The sequence below is a fragment of the Pomacea canaliculata genome, linkage group LG8, assembly GCF_003073045.1.
Source record: "Pomacea canaliculata isolate SZHN2017 linkage group LG8, ASM307304v1, whole genome shotgun sequence".
NCBI classification, from domain to species: Eukaryota; Metazoa; Mollusca; class Gastropoda; order Architaenioglossa; family Ampullariidae; genus Pomacea; species Pomacea canaliculata.
In genome coordinates, this window is record NC_037597.1 from 27,245,862 (window position 1) to 27,270,899 (window position 25,038).

The following is a 25,038-nucleotide window of genomic DNA, read 5'->3' on the forward strand; positions in this document are numbered from 1 at the left end:
TTCCAGTTTATATCGCATAACTCTCTTAAATTTACAAATATAATAAAAATGAAAGTGTAGCTTGCAGTATGTTCGTGTCTTTGACTGAAGTTTGAAAAACGAGCTAGCGGATTAATTGTATATTACAGGTCAAGTGTCGATAGTGCAGCATGAGCCACCGCAATCCTTTCCGCAAGTCAGTAGGAGTCTACGAAGTGATGGCGACGTCCTACACGGGTGGCAGTAACGACACACGGACAGATTCGCGGTACACACAAGGTAAAACCATGGACTCCATCGCGTCTTCTAAGTCGACAGATAGAAATCATCCTGGATTGAAAGAGTCTGTGGGAAAGTCCTCTCCCAAAGGAGTGAATCATGTGAATTTTGATACAAAGGAAAAACATGTTGAGAAACGGGAGAAGTATCTTACAGCGAAGTACGGACAACACCAAATGTTGTTGATAAAGAAAAGACTGGCTGTGGAAATGTGGCTTTTCGAAGAATTATCAAGGTTATACTGTACAGAGGTAAGTTTCCTTGTATTTCTTGAAATAGTTAATAGTTAATGCAGCATTGTCTTTCTTGTTGGTAGGGAGTTCTGGAGAGTGGTATTGCCATTGGGCAGGTCTGTTACCAACTTTTTAATTTCATTGTACCTCCCTCCCTGTCCGTCTTGTGCGCTCCTCCGACTTCCCCCCCCCCCTTCTCCACCCCACCCCATCCCAACATGTATGTCTCGTAATATGTATCACTGGTGTTTGGTTTGTCGTTACTATAATTATTATTCCTGGAGTCGTCATTCATTGCTTCAACATCAGTCATTAGAAATTTGACTTGCTCGTGGTCTGATCATTTGTACTGAGCAGACAAAACACAAAACTGTTCTTTAAATTTATAGGTGCATGTTGGCGTTGCATTCATATCGATTTCAATTTTCAGATGTAACGTGTGTAAATTGGGTCTTCATCAACTAGGATTGATGGAGAGGGTGTAGTTTGCTTTGCCCCAGGGGGAAACAAATACCGCGACTCCCATGCTTGTATGTAGACGCAGGACTCGACAATCGCAGCCAGCTTAGACAACAAAATGTCCGTGTGTGTGTGAAAGAGAGAGTGTTGAGTGAGAGATTCAAAGAATGCCTGATATTTGCTTGCTAATAATTGTCGTGATGGAATTTATAGTATCATTATTATATCTGTCTTCTTAGTTCTCAGTTTGAATTTATGGCTAAAAGGTGAAACTATGATATTTGTGAAATAGGAAAGAGAAAATTCAAACCTTTAAATTTAATAACTGCTTGATATTATTCTGTTATTATGAATATTGCTAAGAGCAGAGGTGACGGTGTTAAAATTGAATTATGATTTAAACATGAACTGAAGAAAAAGTTTTAAGTGTAAAAACTAACCCATTCCTGATGAAATCTGCATTATTGTACCGCTTAGTGCTAAGCAACAAGAATTTTATCAAGTAGTACTAGAAGCAAATGTTAAAAAAACTTTTGCTTTTGCTATGAGTGAATGATAAGTGGGTTTGAAAGTTGATGCAGCTAAACATGACTATCAGTAGACTTAAAATCAATTCAAATATACACTTATGCTAGCTTTCTCTGCCTGCATAAGTATCTGTCCAGAGCAATATTTAAGTTGCTAATCTCCAAGTTTACTCCACAAATGAAACACACTTTTATCCTTAGATTTATTTCTGGAACAAAACCAGGCTTTGTGTTTGTATGTAGCCTTCTTTGTTAAAAGCATTTCAGATACATTAGAGCATGATACCTTTTCAGGCCAGGAACAGAGTTTCTGGTGGGATGCTTAGTAGGATATTGTGAGAGAGGGGGAAATACCAGCAAAATGTTACTTTTGTACATGAATCTTCAGTGTTGTAGACAGCACAGGTGAGACGAATCATCCATTGCTCAGGAAATGTTGGCTTCTGAAATGCTTGTTTTGCAGGTTTTGCCTTCGTACACAGACAGGGTATTTTGGGTGCTTATTGCTATCAGAGCTAAAAGAAAAACTTTGTGTTGCCTGTATTTCATCGTCTTTAGCAGATTTTCCGTCCCCCATTACCTGAAAGGAAAAAATGTAGTTTAACTGAATATAAGAGTTCAATTTCTTACTTTTTTATCTTTGGTATTGTGCCTATGTTGCACATTAGGTTTTTGTTCTAGAAGTTAAAGCTATAACAGCCACAATTCTGTTCACTGCTGTAGTTGCTTAACCTATTGTTCTATTTAGCCAGGAGGAAAGTGCGAAGTGGTGCATGGTGAATGTAAGGGTGTGCTTGGAAGAGGACTACGGTGTAGTTTTTAAATAGTAGATGAAGTTATTATCGTAAATGCTCTTTGTCATGTGGGTACTGTTGTTTTCTTTTCTGGGAGGAGCAGCGGATGAAGAGCCATAAGGCACACATAAATGCATACTCAAACATTGACATAAATAAAGAAGGCAAAACTGAGTGGTTCTTGTGTGCTGAAAGGTCCCCTTAGTCCTATAACCACACATTTCAATAGATGTTTTGCAGATTTTTTTATGTGACTATCATGAAAAATTTGGTAATAGTTAATTATTAACCAACATTTTTCCCGAAAACCTTAACACAGACTGCTTTTATATTTCTTATCTGAAACAAACATAAGACTGGTGAGGGAGATGAATATAGTATTGTTTTCTAATCACCTTTCCCATGGTTTCTTAGTGGTTTGAAGTTCTTGGAAGCACCTTTTCATTACTGCACTGAAGTCAGATCTGTTTTATCTGTTCTTTGTACTCTGCAGTGAAAACAACAAATCAAGGAAGGTTGATGATCATGTGTCTGTGACTATAGTCATAGAACTAGAAGACTGGAGATATTTTCATACTATTTGTAAGGGATGTGATTGAGTAGCGGCTTTCACATCCAAGAAAGATAGCAGATGCACAGCTTACCCACTTCAACCCTGAATTGCTCATTAAATCAGACATGGTTCCATAGATGATCCCTTTCTACTCGGAAAACTGTGGTGTTTCTAGAGCTGATACATTCCAGCTAGTCCTTTCTCTGTGGAGCAGTCCCATTTGGGGCCTATGGAGAATTTTTTTTCTGACCACATGGCTTCAGATTGGTGACGTTTCATTCAGATGTCTGCCCCATCCAATATTGATAGTATGTGATAGACCTACCATGTTGACTACAGATGCTACAGACTTCCATTTACCATTTGTGGCTATTGTTGATTATTGTTTGGTGCTCTAGATAAAAACAGAACAAAACAAAAAGAAACAAAACCACGCTAGTAATCTACCTTCTGTGATTGTTTTTTTTTTTTTGGTTTTTTTTTTTTTTTTTTGCAGGAGCTTTTTTGTTGGTGTTCATAAAGCACCAAATCAAAACATATATAAATCACCTTTAAATTTGCAAATCATTCTGAATAATGACAATTTGCATGCATTTTATAAATATTATATCGGTGGATTTGCATTGCTTCTCAGGCTTGTGAGCTTACTGGAAATTACAGTTTTACGAAAAGCATTTTTCAAGCTACTTTATTAGCAGTAAAAACAATAACAACTAGTGTCTGTTTGGTCCGTCATACAACTGAAACTGTGGTGTAGATAGAAGAATTTGTGACGTCGCTGGCAGTTTTTCAACTGGATTAAGAAAAGCTGTGAGCGACTTCTGGCTTCATTTGTTTCATCATCCAATTTGTCCTTCTGTAGACGTAATGTTTGCATGTTATATTACGTGCATGTAAATGTTCTTATTATTCTGTGTATTTTTTAAAACCTGATCTTAAATGGGCTTTTCTATCTTGTGTTTATTGTGTCGGTTGATATGTCTGTATAATTGTTTGTGGACATGTTTTAGTCTGTATCAGTTTGTTGTGTGAATGTGTGTCTTTCTTTGTGTTTTTGCATTTCTTTTGCAAAGTGCATTGAGCCTTCTGTAAAGCAGGGAAATTAACTTCAAAAATTTGTTATTATTATTAATCCAGAATCAGCATTTGATTCTGGGGAGGGAATATGGGTAGGGTTTCTTTTGTGTTGTTGTTGTTGATGTTTTTGTTTTCTTTTTTTTAAATTATGATCAAAATAGAACAGTTCTGTGGGTAATGTAGAGAACTCAAGCAGATCAAGAAACATACTCAATTTCTGTCCTTCCAGAATTGTACTCTTAGATGTGATTATTGCTAGTTAAAGCATTGTATACAGTAATATTAATATTTCATGAAATCATTATCAAGATTGGTTGAGGCTTTTGATGAGATTTTCTTGTTATGTAGTCTGTCTTCATATCGAGATTGGAGAGGTTCTGCTGGGAATAGGAAGGACATGGAATGAAATCAGGATATAAACCAGACAGCACTTCAGACAAAACTGCCAGGGCTCTTAACCCTCCCCACCACCACACCTTCCAGCCAAGATTGCACTAAACCTTGTGTTAGCAGTGATTTTAAATTGTATTTTTATTTTGATAGATTAACATATACCCTGGTGTTTTGCCAAAAGGGAGCGTAAGGTCAGATGGAACCACAGGCTGGCTTAGGTGCTATTCTATCCACTGAGGGTCGCTAGTCATGTAAAGGTCAGAGTGCAAAGCCGGGCAAATCTGGTCCATTTTGGGGTGGTGTAGGTTGTGCATGTTATTGCTTATAAATGAGGCATGAGGGTCTGCATTCAGAGAGCTACTAGGAAGTTAGTGTTAAGCACAGAAGACAGCATAGCAATTCATCCAAGTCAGAATTGTTGTAGGGTGATGGGGTGCTGGGTAAGAAAGGGAAAAAAGGCCTAGTTTTAAGCATAACCCTAAACCTTGCACATTGAACAGAAAGATAAGGCCAGCTTTTTACATCCCTGCAGTATTTACTGTCAGAACTAAGAGTTGTGGCATTCAGATAAGATGATATTTCTTTTGTACATGCACTCATACACATGCTCATCACTGCACCATATCATGTGACTGTGATATGAGGTGTGCATGTTAAGAGAGGGTGGTGTTGAAATGTGGAGTGTTTTAAATCTCTCCCCCATTGTATAAAGGATTGCATAAAAAGTGAATACAACATCTACAATAAAGAGAAATCTTGATGATTGTTGAGTTCAAGGAGAACCAGTCATAGCCCCTCAAATACACTCATTGATAGTTGATTTTGTCCTAATAGATATCACATAATTTGGTCTGGGTGTGGTGGTTTAAAAAAGTCAAAAGCCTTTTTTCAGGAAGTGCCACTTATGCATACTATCCAATGCATGAGACAACATTTGAAAAAATAAGCTAAGCGTTATCCTCTCAGCAGGAAGACCAGCATGATTCTGGGGGGACCTGATGTAACTTTTTTTAAAAAATGCTCTTTCGTAAGGGCATTTTATGATCAAAAGGTGAAGGGACAACTTTTATCATATGTGCATCCAATTTGCTGTGTATGCCACATGTACAATAGTGAATATTCATTATAAATATTAATTTTTACAGTTAAATTGATATTTTTCGGCTCAGTTTCATAGAGGAGAGAAGGTGGGTGTTTCAGATGGTTGATGTACTTTAACCAATATGTGCAGTAGCAAGTATTAGGTGGGGCTAAAACAACAACTCTTACTATTTGGAGTTAAGGCCATTCTTAACCAGAGAGATGCATGAACATGTTTTTACCAATGTATTGGCATCGTTCTTTTCTATTTAATCACCATGAAAAAAACAGTCAGATTTGGTCAAATGTTCGTCCATATTTGTCTGGTTACTAAAGGCCTTAAGGCTGGAGTATTGACTTGGAAAACTGCTCCTTCATTTCTTGCTCCTTCTTTTCTTTCCTGTATCAAAGTTCTTCCGTGAAAAAAGATTATTGAGCAAATATACGTGTTTAATTTTTTTTTTATAAAAATTTGGGAAATCAGTGAAAAGCACATGCATAAAGGAATACAGGTATCTTAGTCTGTCTAGCAGCGTTGAGAACTGATGAATCTCGTAATCTGAGCCGGTAGTCCATTGCAAATGTACATTCATGGTATAAACGTTCCTTTATGTTTCTTCTCTCTGTTCCCATGAGCACTAGCTTGAACATCTGCCATCATCAAACATCCTGAAGCCATTTATAAAACAGAAGTGCGTTTATTGCTGGTGGTGGAAGGGTATAAGAAAGTACTAAAATCAGCATAGCTTCCTAGCCCGGTTAATCATTGCCTATCTATAGACCGTGTTAATCATAGCCAATCCGTTTGCCAGTGGTTCCTTCAAAATAACTCTTGGTAACCTTGTCAGTAAAGTTAACCCACCCCTATAAACAGTGATGGACTGACAACTTATATTTTCAGTCTGTATTCTGTCACGGTGTTATGAATTTGTGCTGTAAGCAAAGGTTGGGCAAGAACATGGACTGGATGTCTCTATCAATTGGTGTGTGATGGTGCCACTACCCTACTTCCATCACCACTCTTCACCCCACCTGCTCATGATTTATCTTGGCTGACACCTTTGAAGTTTTAGACAGTCATGCATCATATTAGTATTGCCTCAGCACATTCCCCATGGTCCATAACCTGAGGATAGAGTTGTCACTATTGTTCTTGTCAGTAGAGAGATGGAGAGGTTAAAACTTTCCAGAGGGAACAGATCAGATGGCAAGATAGGACAAGCATAAGAATTTTCTGGGATTCTGGTTGTTTGATGTTGAAACAGTAATTGTGTTTACGCTTATGCCCAGTCCCAAAGGAAATGGGTGAGAATATGAGAGCCCCCAAATCGAAGCTGGGTGGCTTTAGCATTATTTATGCCTGCTGATTTGCAGCCTTTGCTGCATGCAGAGTGAATTTATTGAAATAATGTTGTGAATCTGGCCAGCATTTGTGCGCATGACTTGAGCAGAAGACTTGGGCCATTTACTCGAAAACTCCTTCTGTCCACCCAATCAATGCTAGTCTAATTTATTTGAGATGGCAAGGAAAGAAGGAAGTGGGCTCAGCCTTTGTGCTCTGCCCTTGGCATAATGAACCACTTACCACCTTTGAGGCCATAATAACAGACTTTTTAAGCTCTTTAAGATTTTGCCACTGATGCTGTTCAACTTTGTTTACAAGTGAAGAAGTGAGGGTATGAGTGGTTCATACATTTTTCTAGTTCCACAGAAAGCATTGTGAAGCAATGGTGGGGTGGTCATTTTGAAAGGTTCTAATACATGAAGATAACAGTCACCTACAAAGATTTCAGCAATAACATTGTCATTGTTACATGGTTAAAATAAAACAACATTTTTGTGGCGTTTCAGCAATAAAATCTCAGATTTGAGATGGATATTAACTTAGCATGTTTGCTAGTATGGGGCTTTATAATCATGTACAACGCCTGCCCATGTGTCCAACAGACCTTGAAGTTGGTGCCAGGCTGTGTTTATTTTGTGGCAGTAGTTATGCCTGTCTTGCACAAATAAGTCTTCAAGTCATCTCTTGTGTAGGGCGCAGGGGCATCTTAAGTGCAGAAGTTATCGGTTACAGTGTTATCAGAAACTGTGTAAGTGCAGATAAAAAGTGCAGACTTTGAAGGAGAATGAAGTAATGCGTTCAGCAGTTTATCTTGGGTCATAAGAGAACAAGATAGTCGTCCAGGGGTCAAAAATATTTGATACTTCTCTTTACTGAGGGCACTGAGTGGAAAATGCTGCTGCCCTTCCTATATTGGAAGGGACCAAATGTTGCAAAAGTTGACGGGTATCCTGCAAGAAAAGTAACTCCAACACAGGGCTGTTTTTATGGTGACACACATGGGTTTGATCTTGAGTACATGAAGTGTGTGATCATCAGTTAGTCATAGAGCTCATCAGCTGGGCTCTTTTGTTCCTCTGTCCATATTCTTAACTGCCTTGCTCCGTCCTATGATATGTGTTTTTCAGAACCTGCAGCTTGGTAATTAAAGTTTTTGATGCCACTGAGATATGTAATATTACTTCATGTCAGTATTGAGTAAAACTATTTCCTTCTTGTAACAGGATGATGACCATGATTGTAACCTTGAACTGGAGGAAGTTCTCAACCTTGAGACAGATGGTGAACGCAGAGCATATGTATTGGTAAGTTAGCTGCAAATGTTTTAATTGATAGCATTTAAAATATATGGTAAAGCTTATTATTGCAGTTCTCATATTATAATTTTTTTTTTTTAACCTATGACTGGTTACATGCCTAGAATGACTTCTAGTCAGCTTTATGATCACATTTGGTAAAAGGAGCAGTGGGTTCATTAAATAATTTCCAGAGGGAAGATGGGCATCATTGTTTGATTTTTCAGGAAGCCATCCAGCCATCCAGACCCTTCATACTTAATAATGCTGCTTATTGCGTGACTGATAGGATCATAGTCATCCAACTACCCTTCATACTTAATAATGCTGCTTATTGCGTGACTGTTAGTATCATAGCCTTCCGCATCCCAGACTGGAGCAGTGTATCAGGTATTCATGAAAACTCACGGGTAGGGAGTAGGGAGGGATGGAAGGGGTCGTAGTGTGTGCGGGGAGGGGGAGGGTGCGCCAAAGCTGTCACTGAAATAAGTTTTCCCTTCAATAGAAGAAAAGTAATTTGCTTTTGATGGGGAAGCACGGAGGGCGGGGGTTTAGACAGTAATCTTCGTTTCAGGAAGTACAATAATTCATTGCTTGGTGTCTCTGACATGGAATTCTACAGTAGTCGTTGTTTTCTCTCCTCCCTTCTTTCTAACACAAACGCGGCACATGCACGGGACTAAGGACCAAGTTCAATATTCAGTCAGCTGGTGCAGACTCCCCCTAGCCTTTCCTCCCCGTCTGGTCTGCCCTTCCCGCCAGCTACCGCGACCCTTCATGGTAATTAATTCTCTGGAGAGAAGAGAAGGGCGGGAGATCACATGGCCCTGTCAAGAAACCAAAGGCTGCACTTGAAGTATGGGTGCTTGGTCGCGGGATTTTTGTGTGTGGAAGGTGTGTGTGGTAGGTGTGTGAAGCCTTGTCCCTGCCACGAACCACAGCATGGCTGCGCGAATCGAAGTCGAGGAACAGGAGACATAACGACATAGCTTCTGTGAGAAGAATAGAGGGGCAGGACAGTTTTCGAAGCAGCCATCTGTTGCAGATTGCATGCTTCTCACGGCTAGGTGTAGGATAGCTGGCGCACGAAATCGCCGGTTAGATTTTCTGATGGCCGGAAGAGGACTACCACCCTGCTGACATTTTATCCAACTCCTCTCCCACACCTGCACAGTGAGTCACCTGGCAGCGCGTGCACACGACCACAGAAGTAGACCGGGGACCAAGATCATGTAACCCAATCTGTTTGGAACTTGCAATCTTTCCGGCTTGTATCTTGGCCACAGCAATTGACTTACTGTTAGCCCATACATTTTTTGAAAATTTATTCAGCCCCGATTTTTTTTTTTTTCTGTCGTCACGAGAGCCCATCCCTTGTTAATCCCACAATCATGCTTTCCCGGAAGGTCCGCTTTATTTGTGGCAGATGATGAATCCCTGACTCATCTGCAGTTATTATCTCACTGTCAGTCATGAGCTGTCGGTTCGTTTGCATGCATGACTTAACAAACGTGTATAATTATCTAAAAGTAAGGGGGATCAGTTAGGATAAGGGAGTGATTACCATTGTTTGGGTAGCGGCTCGCAGAAACGGAGAATTGGTGGAGGCGGGGACTGTTAGACTATATTTCTTTTCCTTCCAGCAGCTGCGTGACACACAACAGATGGACGAGGAGCTGTACGGTCGCAATATGGCCCCGTTAGAGGTTGAGATTGAGGGACCCATGTCAGAAGTGTCGATAATTCACTACGCATGCAACATTTACAGCTACACTCCTGTAAATCACGAGTCTTTTGATGGTGATAAAGAAATCTTAGCGGGAAAGCATTTTATTCAGCCGCTTACCGCACACCGCTACGAGGACGAGGTATCCAGTGGTTGACAACTAAGCACGTGTCACCATCACAGTGAGGATCGGCCGTCTTGAGTTGTGGACTCCTTTCAGCCAAACATTTTTTTCTCGGAAATGGGCGCCTGTTTACAGGATTAGCTTTGTGGGCCAAGTTCAGGGGTGGGCAAAGTATGGCCCGTGGGCCGGCCCTTCTGCCAAAATGTGAAGTGCACGTGTTTTAATTTTTTTTTAATTCTGCCGAGGTTAGTTTGATTGAAATTTAATTTATCAAGTATAACAGCGTGAGAAATCGGCAGTTCGTAACATTCTAACACAAAGTACGAAGATGACAAATAAGAGGGCTTACATGTCTAATGAAGTCGTTAGAGACCATCGAGGCTACCTTTAAAGAAAAGTCTAGTTTTAATATGAGCCAATTCAAACAGTAAATGAATGCCATTATGTACTCATTTGTTGTCCATTCCATTGTCATTCGTTGTGTAGTCACCAGGGCATGGTTTTTTTGTTGTTGTTTGTTTATTATTTTTATTTATTTATTTAACCCTCCCCCGCCTAACTTAGAATTTTGAGACTGGCCTGCAAAAAGAAAACCTTGCCCACCCCCCTGGCTTAGTTGCTAACTCGGGTTATAACTCCAATCTCCTTATCCCACCCCTCAATGTTGGGGATAAACAATGGCAACCCAAAAAAGAAGAATAGAGTGGAGGCTGAGGCGAGAAGAAAGTTATTTTCCAGTGGAGTGGGGAAATAAAGCATATTTTGTTTAGAATGTGTATTATTTGTGACATTATCCATACTCCACTCTCTTGACTTTCAAAAGAGAGAAAAAACTGAAAAGAACTATTTTTCTTCTGAAATTTGCTTATTTCCTCGGTGTATCCAGTTCTGTGCTGCTGGGGAGAGAATCAGCCCTTATCGATGGAACTGCCATTCGTCTGGCAATGCAGTAAACAAATTACTGTAATAGGTTTGGGGGAACTAAAGGGTTCTTGCTTAATAATTTAATTTCGGAAGCGTTCGTTAGCTGCAATCTGACAAGTCTGTTGGTGCTGATGGCTCCAGATAGAAACCGTACTAATTTTTGGTGATTCAAGTGGCTGAAGCACTGACAGTCGCCATACTGGAAGGAGCCGAACTCGTTTCCCGTCTGCTGCGTACTTGAACATGGCGTCCGCCAGACATTCTGTCATATAATACTCTCCACATAATTTTGTAGCTGGGATGATTACTTGTTAAATGAGCCACTTAATCTTGGCGTGTTTACGTGAGAAATCGATGGCTGCCAAATGGAAAAACAGTCACTCGAGGGCCGGAAGACACGAAGAAGTATTTGCTGAAAACAGCAAGCGTTTGCGATTTGTTTTGACTTGTATCACTGGACTTCTGGCAGATGATTTTTTTCCAGTTAACTACTAAAACGAGGCAGGCGTGTACAAAGCTTCAGGTTTAGTCATATTCATTGTTTTGGCTCGTCCTATACACGTCCGTGGATTTGACTGCGAGAAACTGGGAAAAGGAAAAGAAAGCCTTGTGTCTCAGAGTAATCCCACGCAACTGAAACCACGCGTCCTTCAGAAAGTTTCATTTTGGTGAAAATGTGAGAGTAGAATATGTGTTACTTGCTAGACTGCTAAAGCTAAAGTACTATCTGTCCACCAGAGTTTTGAAAGAAAAGGAAAAACAAAAAAAAAAGAGGGGGGATGTTTGAACAATGTTCACTCAGTGTCAAGCTATGCCTTGAAATGTGTGTGGGAGGAGCGGGGAAGGCAGAGGGAAGTTTAAACTCAGTGACGGTAATTTTTGCTTGTCTTGGATTGACGTGCACCGACCTTATCTCCCGATCGACCTTTAGTAGGGGTGAGGGTGTTGTAAACAACCCTTGACGATTTGTAAGTATGGTGTGCGCGTGGTTACAGCAACAGTTTATCAGCTGGGATGCAGCCCGAACGAACGGTGATCCTGTGGGCCACAAGGATTACCTGAGACAGTTTATCACACCTGACAGCTCCTTGTTTTTAGACAGGTGTTTCTGCTTCCGTAGAAAACGCTGAACCGAGAGACGTTCTAGGTGGTTCCTGCGTGAGTGGTTGTTTGACGACCCAACCATCAGATGTTAGGAGCTACACATACACAGTTGTTAGTCTCAGGCTGCGGAGCAAGAATCTGAAAAACTAAACATGCTGGAGTTAGTCAGACGCATTATTGGTTTTGAGTGGAAATAAGGATCAACTTTTAAAAAAATCTTAAAATGTGAGAACAAAAAAAGTTGCAGGCAGTGGGTTTTTTTGTTTTTTTTTGTATGTATGTATGTTAAATCCTAAGATTTAAATTATTTGTTACATATGAGCAGTACTAGAGTCAAATAATCTTTTCATGTGAGGTTTTTTAAGTGGTCAGCAGGCAATAGTGTACTATATTAATCAAAAAAGGTAAAGGCAACGGAAAATTAGAGTTTGGTTTCACCTCCACAGCCCTTTTACGTGACCGACGACTCAGATTTACTACTAAGGCTGTAAGACTCATTACTTTGAAAGCGAATATGTCATTTCAAGGAAATAGCAATGCAAAAAGTAGGAGTAGGGATAAGGAACATCCACAGAATGATAGTGTGGGGCTATTTATGCTTATTCTGAGGCAGGTTTGTGGAGATAAACGTTCAGTGCTCAAGCTTTTCATGCTATAGCTGTAATATTTAGCATGAACACGAAACTCACTTCCACTGACATTGAAAAATCACAGATTCTGTAACACAAGCAGGAAGAACCTGAGGCACTTAAGAGGAAGTACTAGCAGAGGTTGTAATAAATCAGTGCACTTGGCAGCAAGGATGACTTTCAAGGAACTGCATGTCCCCAATTCTCCATCCTCCTCCTACCTTCCTGCTGGCTTTGACCATGAGCAGCCCAGGCAAACCAAGAACCAAGGCTGAAAATTTATGAGGAGGATGTAGGCTGCCTGTCTCCCATGGAGGCTGCAGCTTTCAGTCTGCTGTTTTGTTAAAGACCCATGAAAGACAAAATATTTTTGCCATTTCAGTGGGGTTTAGTTTATTGCAAGAATTTGATTTTCAGAATCTTGAGTTAATCAACCCCTAAAAAACTTCAAAGATTGACATTTTTATCTGTGTGATCCAGCTGCCAAAGACATTATGTTAGAACATGGATGTGTTTATTCCAGTTTAGCTTTCTTTTCCATTGGCAGTAGTTTGATGCTGTAAACACATAACATTGTGTCAGAAGTTTTGTATCTTTCAATTTAGTGTTAGAATGCTTACTTCTTTCAAAAAGTTGTTTTTCAAAGTTTGAAAATCATCAGCTTATAACAAGCTATTTTCCTGTGAAACTGTTTTTCACTCCAGTCAGTCTTTAAAGAGGTGCAGCTGCATTAGCTGAAGAGATTTATTTCAGACACAAGAGTGGTGTCTGTGCATAGGGGCCACCTTGCTGTGAGATGGGGCCAAGGGAAGGCACTGGGATGAATTGACAAGCAAGGATGAGAATTGTGCTTGCTTTTTTTTTAACAAGATGTAGATGTTGAACACATTTGTCTAAAGCCTTTGTAGGAATGGCTGTACAAAAAACACATAACAAAGTTTATTCTGCAGTTTCAGACAACTTCAGTTTCCTGAGACAAAATGGGTGGATGGCAGAAGTGGAGGGAGGGGGTAGAAATAAAAGGGAGTATTAAGTTCAAGCATTTTTAAGTTCTATGGGTTCTATTCTCATGCTTAAAGGTCTTTGCTGCATTGTTATAATGAGGACTGAGATAAATTCTGTGGTGGTTCACAAAGGTACTAGCAATTTTAAACTGTTGGCCGCTTCATCTTTATCCTGTTCATCACACATGGACTGACCACTGCCTTCCAGGTGTTCAAGGCTAACCTTAAAACAGGTTTCTTCTGGAAACACTTTCACTGTTAGTGGCCTTCATATACCACCAGTTGTTCCTCCGTCTCTTGTATCTGCCAACTTTTATTGTCTTTATATATAGTAAAACTTCCTTATTAAAACCTTCCCTGTTGAAACCCCTCTTAGATACAACCCAAACATTTTTGCAGATATATTTTGTATGTAAATGTCATCTCTATTACATCTTCCTCAACCAACAGTTTTTTCTGTTACGACATTTTTGGCACGTTGAAGAAAATTTAAGTACATTTTAAAATAGACCACATCTGATCGACTATTGCCCTATATTCTGACTTCCTTCAGAAATAAATTTAGTAGATTTTGAGACTGTTGCTTGTTCATTGTCTCTTTGTTTATCAGCACTCATAAGTCAGTTGTGCTTTATTACAACCTTTTGCAGAAATCCCAAGTTTATATAATAAGATTCCTGTGACTATTGTGACTTTTCGAAGTTACAGTTTGTGGATTGGAAGAAGATGGATCAATTTCCCTATTAAGACTCCTCTGTTACAACCTAATTTTGGTGGATTATATCAAGTTTTAATGGGGCATATATGATACTTAAGTTGCGATTTATCCAGGATTTTAGAATCTTATTATCATGTTCCTGAGTCTCATTCTCCTCTTACCTCATTCCCAACAACTTTGCAAGAGTGATTTATTATTCTTCAGTGTTCACCAGGTCATGATAAAGATGTTAATCATTTTCTTATAAATTACTTTCTGAAACATCTAAATTTTAGAACTGCTATCAATTATAATTAATTATTTTTGTAGGAGCAGTTGTCAGATGCCAAAGAGTCCCCAGAAGAAGTTCAAGTAAGTGTTTCTCTTTTTTCAGTCTGATTGCTATGATGGTAGATATTTTACTAATATATTAATAAACTAGTTTTCAGACATGGAATGTAAAGGTAGGGACAGGAAGGAATATGTTTTAAAGTTCTTGTAAATTTTAACAAATAGCACATTATGAAACGGGAAAATTGAATCAAGGGGTAAAATTTTCAGATTATTTAATAGTGCAGTTTATTTAATATTTTAAAGAAGTTATTTAGGCATGGTGAACAACTTGAATGTAACTACCAGGTGAGATTTAATAATTTAGCTGTTGTAGCTTTGTAGCTATCTTCAAGAAATGTATGACAAAAACAAGTGTTTCTAGCATTAGTGAATCAAATCAGTAGAATGCAGACTGTACTGCATGTGCATTCAAGAAGCTATGAAAGTTTTAAAAGTAAGTCTATTTAGTGGCCTTGCACATAAATAAAGCAATCAGATTTTACCTTCTGCAGTATAGAACTGACTGTTATAAGGTCAAATCAAATAAAGAGTCTCATTTGTTAATACATTGTTCCTCTTTATCTAATTTTTCTTACTTTCGCTGCAAATGACTCTTTCAGAAGTTTGTGGTGGAGCTATTGGCAAAAGCAAGAACTTTATAGCAAGGAATCATTTGATAGTAAACAGCCAGGTGGATCAGTCCAGGAGACAAGACTTTCAGGCTTCAGCCGAAACAGGACCACCATGTCTTTTGGATTTACAGAGTCAAATGGACCCAGAAATGTTGTGGAGTTACCTGTGGAGAACCTGTTGGAAGAGATTCACATTTTGTCCAACTAATGGCAGCTGTCAGTCTTGGCCTGGCTCTTCCCTTGACATCACCAAGATCTTCTTGGAGTTTATCCTTCTTTATACTCTTTTGAAGTACCAAGGCATCTTTTGCAGCTTGAAGTGCGTGATCTGTTTGTATCTGTTCTAAGCAGAATGGGTGCAGACTTAAGAGTTGTGCTGGTCATAGTGCAGGAACGTTGAATGAAATACAGATGTGCCAGGGAGATTCTTGCATTCGCGCTGAGCTACTACACCAGTTATATCCATTCAAGGTCCACTGTGTGAGAATGTCAAGGGTGGAGCAAGACTGCTACTTCCTTTCTTTTAAATCGATTTTAGTGTGTGTGTTGTAGGGAAGGGGGTTTCACATATGCATGCATATATATCCATACAAATGCAAGAATGCGTGTGTAAAGGGTGTGAGCATAAAGTGTTCTGACTGTTGCCTAGACACATCAGAAATAAATCATTTTATTGCTGTAAATTTCAGGACTAAGGTAAATACTGAATGGCATATGTAGATGATAATTGTAGACAAATAAGGCTGCATGAAAGTGTGTTCAAGATGGCCTATTATACATGAGCAATAACAGACTGTCAGTCTTTGGGGTGGTAGTGGATATGCTGGCTCTGTTGTATGCTGTCGTTTCATGTGGCCACTGGCTAGAGTGGGCCACCTCATCTGGCACAACCTGCATACAGAGCCTGAAATACCAGGAGCACCAGAGGATTAGATGTTCTTTCAGGATTCTGGATTGTCTAGGGATAAAACAGGTCTTTGCTAGGTGGTTTGTTTTTTTGTTTTTTTTTTTTTTTTGTGTTTTTTTTTTTGTGGAAATTTTTTTTTCTCCCGCTTTTTTCACATCCACCACCCACGCACACTCCCGGAGAATGATATGAAGATAAGTATAATGTTTGGGTTAACAAGACAGAGGTGTTTGCTATCCCTAATCAAAGTTGCAGATTGGAATTCCCACTCTAAAGTATTAATGACCTAGTAGAATTGCATAATTTGTTGCTTCAAATGGGAATGGATATTACAAGCAGTTGTATGTATCACAATTGTAAAGCAGGACAAAGTTACTATAGAAAAGAGTAAGAATGCCTCTCTATGAAAAAAGCAAAATTTGACTATGGAAATGAACAGTGGAGGAGTAAGTGGTGTGGATTTTCTGTGGGTATATAATGGTTGACATTGCAGCAGGTTATGTAGTTAAAGCCACTTGGCTGCAAAGAGTCCAAGAATGTCTAACCCTAACATTTCTTCATCCAGCCGCAGTATTATTACTGGTGTTGAGAGTAGCATGCTACCCTAGCTGTACAGTATACAACAAATGTTTGTTTCCTCTCTGCTTACCGTCTTAAGCATTTTAAGTTACCTCCATGACACACATGGTATGTTTATATGTTCAAATAATATTTTTCAGATATATGCTTACAATCATTTATAAGAAAGTGCAGAATTTGATTGGCTGTACATATGCTGCATTCTTTGTATTTAGTGAAGCTGCTTAAGCTATTTCTGCTAAACAAACTCAGTTTGGCAACCAGAATAAAAATATCTTTAATTATTGGAGATTTTTTAGCAATGCCAGGCACAAGCCAAACAGAGATAACAAGCTGGGTGTTCTGGCATACAATACATTCATAGAGCACCTTCTGTGTTGCCCAAAACATGACACACATCTAGCAGTCAGCTAATGTCATGTTGGAGGAATAGATCTTCCATCAGCTCATGTCCTCTCACATATCACATTGGATTGCGTTTTCCCTTCAGCGAAATCATCAGTGATTTTTTTGGGTGGGGGAGGGGGAGGAGGGATTTGGTTGCTCAGTGCAGTGAGTAGTTCTAGTACTTGTAGAGTGCTTTCAGAGATTTCAAAGATTTTCAGGAAAGTTTAGAAAGCCCTCTAAAGAGTTTAAAATCTACAGCCTGGTCTAGAGGGTCATGTTTCTTTGAGTATCTCAGGGATCAAGACCAGGACAATTTGCTGAGGTGTTTTTTATAATATTAGTATTACTCATTATCATATTGCCATGAGTGTTCTGTCCTGATTAATTCCTCAACCAACACTGCAGCACTAAGCTATAGCATAACTGGTGTAAATATCTTTTTGTTGTATGTCCATGACTCTTTCAATTTACACTTTTTAAAAATGCTGCATATGACGAATATGCACCATAGCTCTTTCTGACTCCTTGGCCATCTACAGTTAAAAAGAACATGTCCTCCAGCTTTGACATTCTATGGACATTGTGTAAATTGTTCCGAGTCTACATTTATTGCCAAGAACAAACCATGAGAAATGAGGAGGAACTGTTTAAAGTTTTGACAAATTACTTGGTGATATGCAGTCTGTCAAGAATGTAAAACAAAATTATTGGCAAGTGCTAAATTATCATTTGGTGCCTTGCCTGTAAAACAGCATGAAAGCATTCTTCACATGGAAGTGAGTTGAACTTCAATCAGCACATGAATGTGCCATGAAGAGCAGGAAGATAACGCAACAGAGCCACCGTTTTTAACTTTTTTGTTTCTCTTTGGCGTTTGAGCTTCTTTCCTAGTTTTAAAAAGAAGGGCCTTGTGTTTAGTGTTATCAACATTTTCGTACCGTTTAGTGTTAAACCGAAACACATGCATCCATATTTTACACTACCTTTTAGAAGATTTTTCAAAGTATTTCTCGCTCACATTTGCTTATATCATTGTGACATTGTATGATGAAAGTTTTAGGGAAAAGATTTGGATAGAGTATGGTGATAGTTATGGTCTGTGGAATTTGAGTTTTTGTGCACATCAGCAGCTGTCTGCAACGCAAATTTCCAAGTGGCTGTGATAGTGGTATCATTATTATTATATATTGTATAATTTAAGAAAACTTTTGAAGGGAATATTAGCAAAACTGGTTGTGTGCATACAGAAATTATCATTTTTTGCCTGGTAGGGTTGATGAACACATTTGCTATTCTAAAGGATCTGTTTCCATTCAAGTATTACCATTGTAAGTGTATGATATTTTTATTTTACACTTGTTAATATCCTAAATGGAAATCCACATAAAGCTCTCTTTTGGCAATTTTCTTGTGTCTTACAATTCATAATTATGAAGTTCATTATTTAAAGTTATATAAACCCAGCATTTACTGGGGGCTTTCTGCTTACTTCTTACTTTTTGGTGCACATCTCAGAAGCAGACTTTCTCGGTTGTTTGCTTTAGAAGCAAACCAAGAAGTTTGTCAAAACACAACACATGTGTTACACTGTACCATCTTGTCATTTTCCTTTAGATTTCTTCTGTAGAATACTAGTGAAACAGCAGAGGGCTGCTTGATATGACATAGAGCTGCCAGTTGACATGATACAGAGCTGCTGCTCATCTTTGCCTTGCTGCTGCTGTCATTGTCATTGTCATTGCTGACTTTGATCTGTCAGTATTTTGAACATGGAGAACTGACCATCGTCATGCTTGCAATTACCATTTTCTCAGATAGATGAGCCAGAAAGAAAGTACAGTTATGGTGTCTTAGTCTTAAAATAATTGCTGCTTGTGAGTATACAGCATGTGTGAGAACAAGTGCGATAGTGTGGATGTGTATGCATGTGTGTCTAGATGTTTGTGCATTGGTGCAGTTCAGGAAAGAGATTAGCACAGCATTATGTACAATGCTAAGTCATTAATCATGAGTTTTGGTGCAGTTTTTACTGAATGTGTTTTGCCTTGGGAATGAATGTGTAATTTTGAAGTCATAGACTTAAAATCCTAGTTCTTCAAATATGTATATTTGAATGTTGTACTTTGCATTGTGTCATTTTCATGATATTATTCTAGTCTGTTTATAACTGACTAGACTGCGTTAACAAGGGATGATGATGGTACTGTGGATTTATGTATGCAGAAGTAATGCATACAGCGTTGTTTTTATGATTAATCTTAGATCATTTAAATCTTGATCATTTAACATTTTGCCTCCAAAGAGGTATTCTGTTTGATATCATACACTTTATACAGAAATATTAAAAATATCCAATTATTAATATGTATAAGATCATTTTAAAACAGTACTTTGCAGTTTGTACTATATTTAGCACCATATCTGCCATATTTAGCCAAGTGCATGTCCACATCAGAGTCAACACAATATTTTTGTTTCTGTCCTGTTAAAATACAGTAAATCTTTGCTGATTGCCAGCCGCCTAGTTGTTGAATAGTTTGCAACACTAGTCTAGTTGGTTTACCTTTGATTTACACAGAAAAGGGTGCTCAGTATCTTTGTAATTGGGGGGAGGTCGTGGCAGCAGGTTTCATCAAGCACACTAAAGATGTAGTTAGAAGACCATGGGTTCTGCCCATGTGGTTGTTATGAGCTGGTGGAGTTAGTTGAGCAGTCTGTCAGTTACTGTTTAGACACACCCTCTTGGTTGGGATTTTTTTGGGGGGTAAGGTTGCCTTCTCCAGCCCTCAATACTGCAGGGACTTTGTTTCAGCAGACCAGGCTGGTCCCTCCCTAATGTACACACCATTGGCAGACTGTGTGCATTTGCTATCAGAATGTGCATCTCTTCCCTCTATTGTTTCATGGTCAGTGTTTCATCCTGGTCAAAATAGCCAGTCTTGAACTGGGTACACATCAGTTGTATAAATATTGTTTTTTAACTTAGACATGAAAAATTTAGGATTTATAATTGGGGAACAGGCAGAGGTAAGCAGTGGTATTGTTTGCTGAAGGATTTCAGCCACTCTTTGGATGAATTCAAGGTTATGAAAATGTAGAATAAAGTAGCTAGGTGGATTGTTTGTAAGGGGGTGGTAGTGCCTTAAGGAGGGTCTAGTAAGCCTTTTGCATTGTTACCAGTGTGATAATAAGAACAGTCTAGGCTGGTCATAATCTTCCTAGCAACCAGTACTTTCATTGAAAGATTGCCATATGTGCCACCAACAGCCTTGTTTCTTTTTGCCTTTGTTTAGCTACTGTTTTATTAATGACTTAGAATTGGGGTCATTCTGTGTACAGTGCCAGAAACTGACCACTCACCAATGCATCTCTTGGTAGTTTGTGGGCAGGCATTTCAAATATACATCTGTTGCTGAAATTGTCTTTCTGGACACCTAACTATACAGTTAGAAATCTTGGATAGATGGTTGACGCTGTAGAGCAAATGAAGTTGGCAATGAGCATGTTGTTGGATGGTGACATCACCTGCTGGTGTTGTAGAGGACAGATTTATCACACATCCACCAGCAGCTGATTTTCTCTCTGTCCCTTTTTCATCATCTGTCAGCGTTTGCTGCTTCAGCTTTTTTCTTTGTCATCCTTCTGTCATGGTCCTACGCATATTTACTAAAGGAGCGGCTATGGTTTTATTTTTATTTTTTAAGGAGTGGCTTTCTCAGTGTGATGGTGATCCTTCCTCTTTATCAAGAATGTGTAACAGCATGGCTTCCTTCTTGGATTCTGGTTGTACCTGTTTGTAACCACTTCACTTCTACATTTACATTTTTTACGGTTGTTTCCAGTCAGTCACCTAGCGACCCAGATAACCACTCAGCTTTTATGAGCCTTTTGAGACATTGGTTTGAACGTGAACGCAAAAAAATGGGCTCTGGAAAAACATTCCTCTCCTCTACCAGGCAGTTCAGTCCAACTAGCACGAATCTGTTCAGCAATGTATGTGTTGTGTTTTCTTGGCAAATTTAATTCTAGAAAGGTGAATTTTTGTGATATCATTGTACTAGGCTGAATTAGAATGACAGTCTTGTAAGTCGGAGGTATTCTCCTCTTAGCGTTCATGCAGCATTGCCATTAAGAATGTACCTGTAGCCTTAAATGCAATCGTCCTATTCTGACTTGCGTGCTACCGCTATCATTTGCGTCACAGAAAACACTGGGTAAACAGAAATTTGGTATTGCAGATAAGCTGAGTGGCTTCAAACTATTATATCACAAGTGTGTCGTTCTTATTGCTTTCAGTTTGTTTATGTCTGGAATCCAGTTTTTTTTTTTTTTAATCCACTGGTGAAGGATCTGTGGATTTTAACGGTTGTCAAGCTGCTGTTGTGTGAATCCTGCAGAATATTTTAACCATGTGCAATTCTCTTTGCCTTCTATAACCTGGACACAATATCCATGTGTTCAGTCTTGTGCAGTCCTGTTAGGTCGACAAGTTTTTCACTGCTGATACCAATAAATAAAGACCTGAAAATCCAGAGGCGTGTGCGGTGACCTTTCACAACATCTGTCTACCCCTCCACTTCCTGTATAGTTTTCACAACGAACCGTCCATTCTGTGCAGACAAGAAGGGCAGTGATGCAGCTGTGAGATCATTAAATTCTCGAAGATGTATGGCATCTGTTTCTTTGTCATGCTAGTATGCTACTGTTATTTATTGCTTTACAAGATGCTGTTACGTTTAGAGAAACAGCTTTTACAATCCAGTTTCAGATTTATCATAGTGTCACCTATTACAATCATTGCTGATAACCTTTTTTTAAAACACGTCTGAAGAAGGTTGTGGACGGAGATAAGAAGTTAATGTGACCTAAAATATGTATATAAAATTCGGGTATGTAGTTGTCGGCCTGGCATCATAAATAGGTTTGTTTGACTTGTGACATTTGGAGAGACAAGTGTAGCCTGGAGGATAAATGTGGCTAGTGTCAAGGTTATTGGAGCTCGAAGAATAAATGTGGCTACAGTTGGTGACAGATGACCTACCCCACCATGAGTATCGCACGCTAATCTTCGGGTCCCAGCTCCCCAGCGCACCCCAAGTGCGAATTCGTTCCCATGGTTCGGGCCGGACATTCTCCACTAGCACTGCGCCGTATTAACAAAGTTTTGAATGTGAGCAACATTTTGGCTTGCCTACCTCTGATCCCCGCTCCCAAACTTGCCTGTCGTGGGCATCAGCTTGAGAGATAATGATGGCGGTGTGGCGGGGTCATGTATGCGTGGTCTACTAGTCTGACCGAGGTATCCTGTAGGTGCTCGAGCCGCCCACCCCTTTCGTGGTGTTACTCGCTACGACGAGGCCACCGATCGGCGACGACCGTTGACATGTGTGTTGGCGTTCTCCCTGCAGTTTTCGAGTACTGTGATGTCGGGGGTCGGGTGGGTAGGAGGTGGTGTCTTTGTGGAAAGAAGCAAGGAATGGATAATCAATTTCCCCTCTGATAGTATTAAAGACAATGGAAGATGTGTAGAGAGCGTTCTGAAGATTTGATAATAGACTTTCGCTTGCACAATCTTGTAAACAAGCTGGTGGCCATGGGTCACCTTGACCACAGTTTAAACCTCATTGGGAGGTGGATAGCCGAGTAGTTATAGCAGTTGCGTGCGAACCGAGGCACCTGTGTTCGATACCAGTGTTTCGCACGGAATTTCTCCCAGTCGACACAGTTGACACAGCTGTTGGAAATGAGTACCCGACTCCTTAGAGCAGTGGTGCCCAACCCTTTCTCGTAATTTACAGTAGGGCGAGAGAGAGGGAGATGGTAACCATCCCCACAAAACCTGGCCTCTCCCCAACTAGATGATCTCTGACATTGATTTTATTCCTTCACAAAAAAAATCAGTTCGCCCATATTCTTTATTTAGACCTTAAATGATTGTCAAAGAAAACAAAGGTAACTTGAGCCTCCCTGAGCGTGAGCAGACTGGGCGCGCTAGTATGAATCAACTCGGTCTTCGATAATAGTTTTGATTGGAACTTACAACCAGGTTTGTCCGTAATCAAAGAGGTCAGTCTTACTAGTACAACATCATAAATTCAGAATAGCTTAGTGGCATAGCTAGCAAAGGAGTGTGGCTACGAGGACGTGTAATAGCTCATGGGAGAAACTTCTGCGGAATTGATTTTATGATGGACTCGCGGTCAATACTGCTTTTGTTGCTGTACATGTTTAGCAGCTATAGTGTTCACAACACACGCTACCCCCATCCCTAACAGCGGTTGAACAGGTGAACGGTCTGCTGGGGGTCACACCCTGTGGTCAGCTGATCTCTGCTCGCGTCTGTTTGTCGCACCACGAGGTGACCCTGTAGGAGACGCAGGTGAAATGTATGCTGACAGCAATGTCCTCTTCTTGATGGGGAGAGAGGGGTGTTGTTTATGTTTTTGGTTGGTTTGTTTTTTTCCCAGTGATAGCTGCTTTTCCAGAATGTTGTTGCCTCATAAACTAGTTACTACTTACGGCCACGTTCACCACCTTCCCACCCACCTCCTATCACACGTAACCTTGTTGTGTTCGCGTTTTAAGTCTTGTCGGGTGACACTTCAGTTCTGTCACCTCGGCAGCTAGTGTTACCTAGGAAACGGGCGGAAACAAATGCGTGAGGGTTGAGAATGTCGTGACAGTGATAACGATGTTGATGCAGGCGTTAAACCACCATAAGTAAGGCTGAGGGCAGTGGACAGGTGTCGGGCTCTCCAGCCCCTCACCACGCAGCCAGCAACCTGCTGACACATAACCATGTTCGGGTTGTTTCCAACACCACCCACCCACCCCCTTTCAAATGCTGAAATTTGTGTAAATGTGTATACATACATTTTCCTTAATAAATAGTTTAGAAGTAATGTCTCGTGTTGAGTTTTGTCAAATTTTAATTACAGTATGTGCTTTGGACTGTTCCTCCTTTTTCAGACAAGTGTATACATGTGTGTGTTGAGAATGCACAGTGAAGAAATCAGATACCAGCGCCCTGTACTTCACAGCATTCAAAATGAAAATAAAAGCCGCAATATTCGACAACAAAATTATGTTAGTTTGGTTTTTTTGATTTTGTTTTTTTTTTGGGGGGGTTATTTTTTTTTTTTTTTTTTTTTTTTTTTTTGTGCACATAGTCACAATACATGACAACGTGACCGTCATGAGATCGACACCTACAAGTGTCTAGTCTACATCCTGTCACACAAAAACAACGCATGAACGCGAAGGTGTGCAGGAAGACATCGAATAATATGCAAAGTAATGGTTACAACTTAAATTCCTGCGCTGTGGAGAGAGCGGGGGAGGGGCACTCTAAATATTCGTTGAGGAAATAAACCCGATACGAATTTCTAGGTCGGGTTCACAAATGTTAAGCTAGTAACGATGAGGATTTTACCTGATTAGCCCTAGCTACGAAGTAGTGTGCGTCCGGCCCCTGAAGTCTGACATGTGGAACACAGGTGCAGAGAAAAAGGACGTGCAACATCAATATTCTAACACAAAAAACTAAAAATTGTTACCACGACCTATTCACGTTTTAAAATAATCTGTAACTGCACAAAACTAACAAAATTGTTGTCAGCAGCAGCTAAGAGGGTAACAGGGGGACTCATGGCAGTACGAGGTATTGGATTTTTATGACGATGAGCTTTCAGTGTCGAAGAAAACAATAAATTCGCATGTTGTATTCCTCCTTGAGTTGTACAAGCTTGCTTTACACTCGCGAACTGTCCTGTTGGCTGCCTAAAACATTTCTTTACCTTCGCTCTGCTTGCGTAATCCTGGGGGCGAGGAAAAGGGGAGGGCACGCCAAATGAGCTGACGATCGAGGGGATTATTGTGACAAACACGAGCGCACCTGAGTGAGATGACAACACAAGCACGCGGGGATCGGTGGTCACCGGCTTCGGTGCCTTGTCCTTGGCGTCAAGTCTCAAGGTCA

At 39.9% G+C, this 25,038-nt stretch overlaps 1 protein-coding gene across 2 annotated transcripts in view; it reads left to right on the forward strand.

The window, feature by feature from the left end:
* The window catches only part of LOC112570812, a 34,315-nt gene extending 10,173 nt beyond the window's left edge, over window positions 1–24,142 (forward strand). For both annotated transcript variants that reach the window (XM_025249445.1, XM_025249446.1), the window contains exons 2-5: window positions 129–509; window positions 7,943–8,023; window positions 14,553–14,594; window positions 15,176–24,142. In XM_025249445.1, coding sequence (XP_025105230.1) covers window positions 150–509; window positions 7,943–8,023; window positions 14,553–14,594; window positions 15,176–15,217 — 525 coding nt within the window. In that variant the 5' untranslated portion in view covers window positions 129–149 and the 3' untranslated portion in view covers window positions 15,218–24,142. The remainder of the gene's footprint in view (window positions 1–128; window positions 510–7,942; window positions 8,024–14,552; window positions 14,595–15,175) is intronic.
* Window positions 24,143–25,038: the final 896 nt, after the last annotated feature.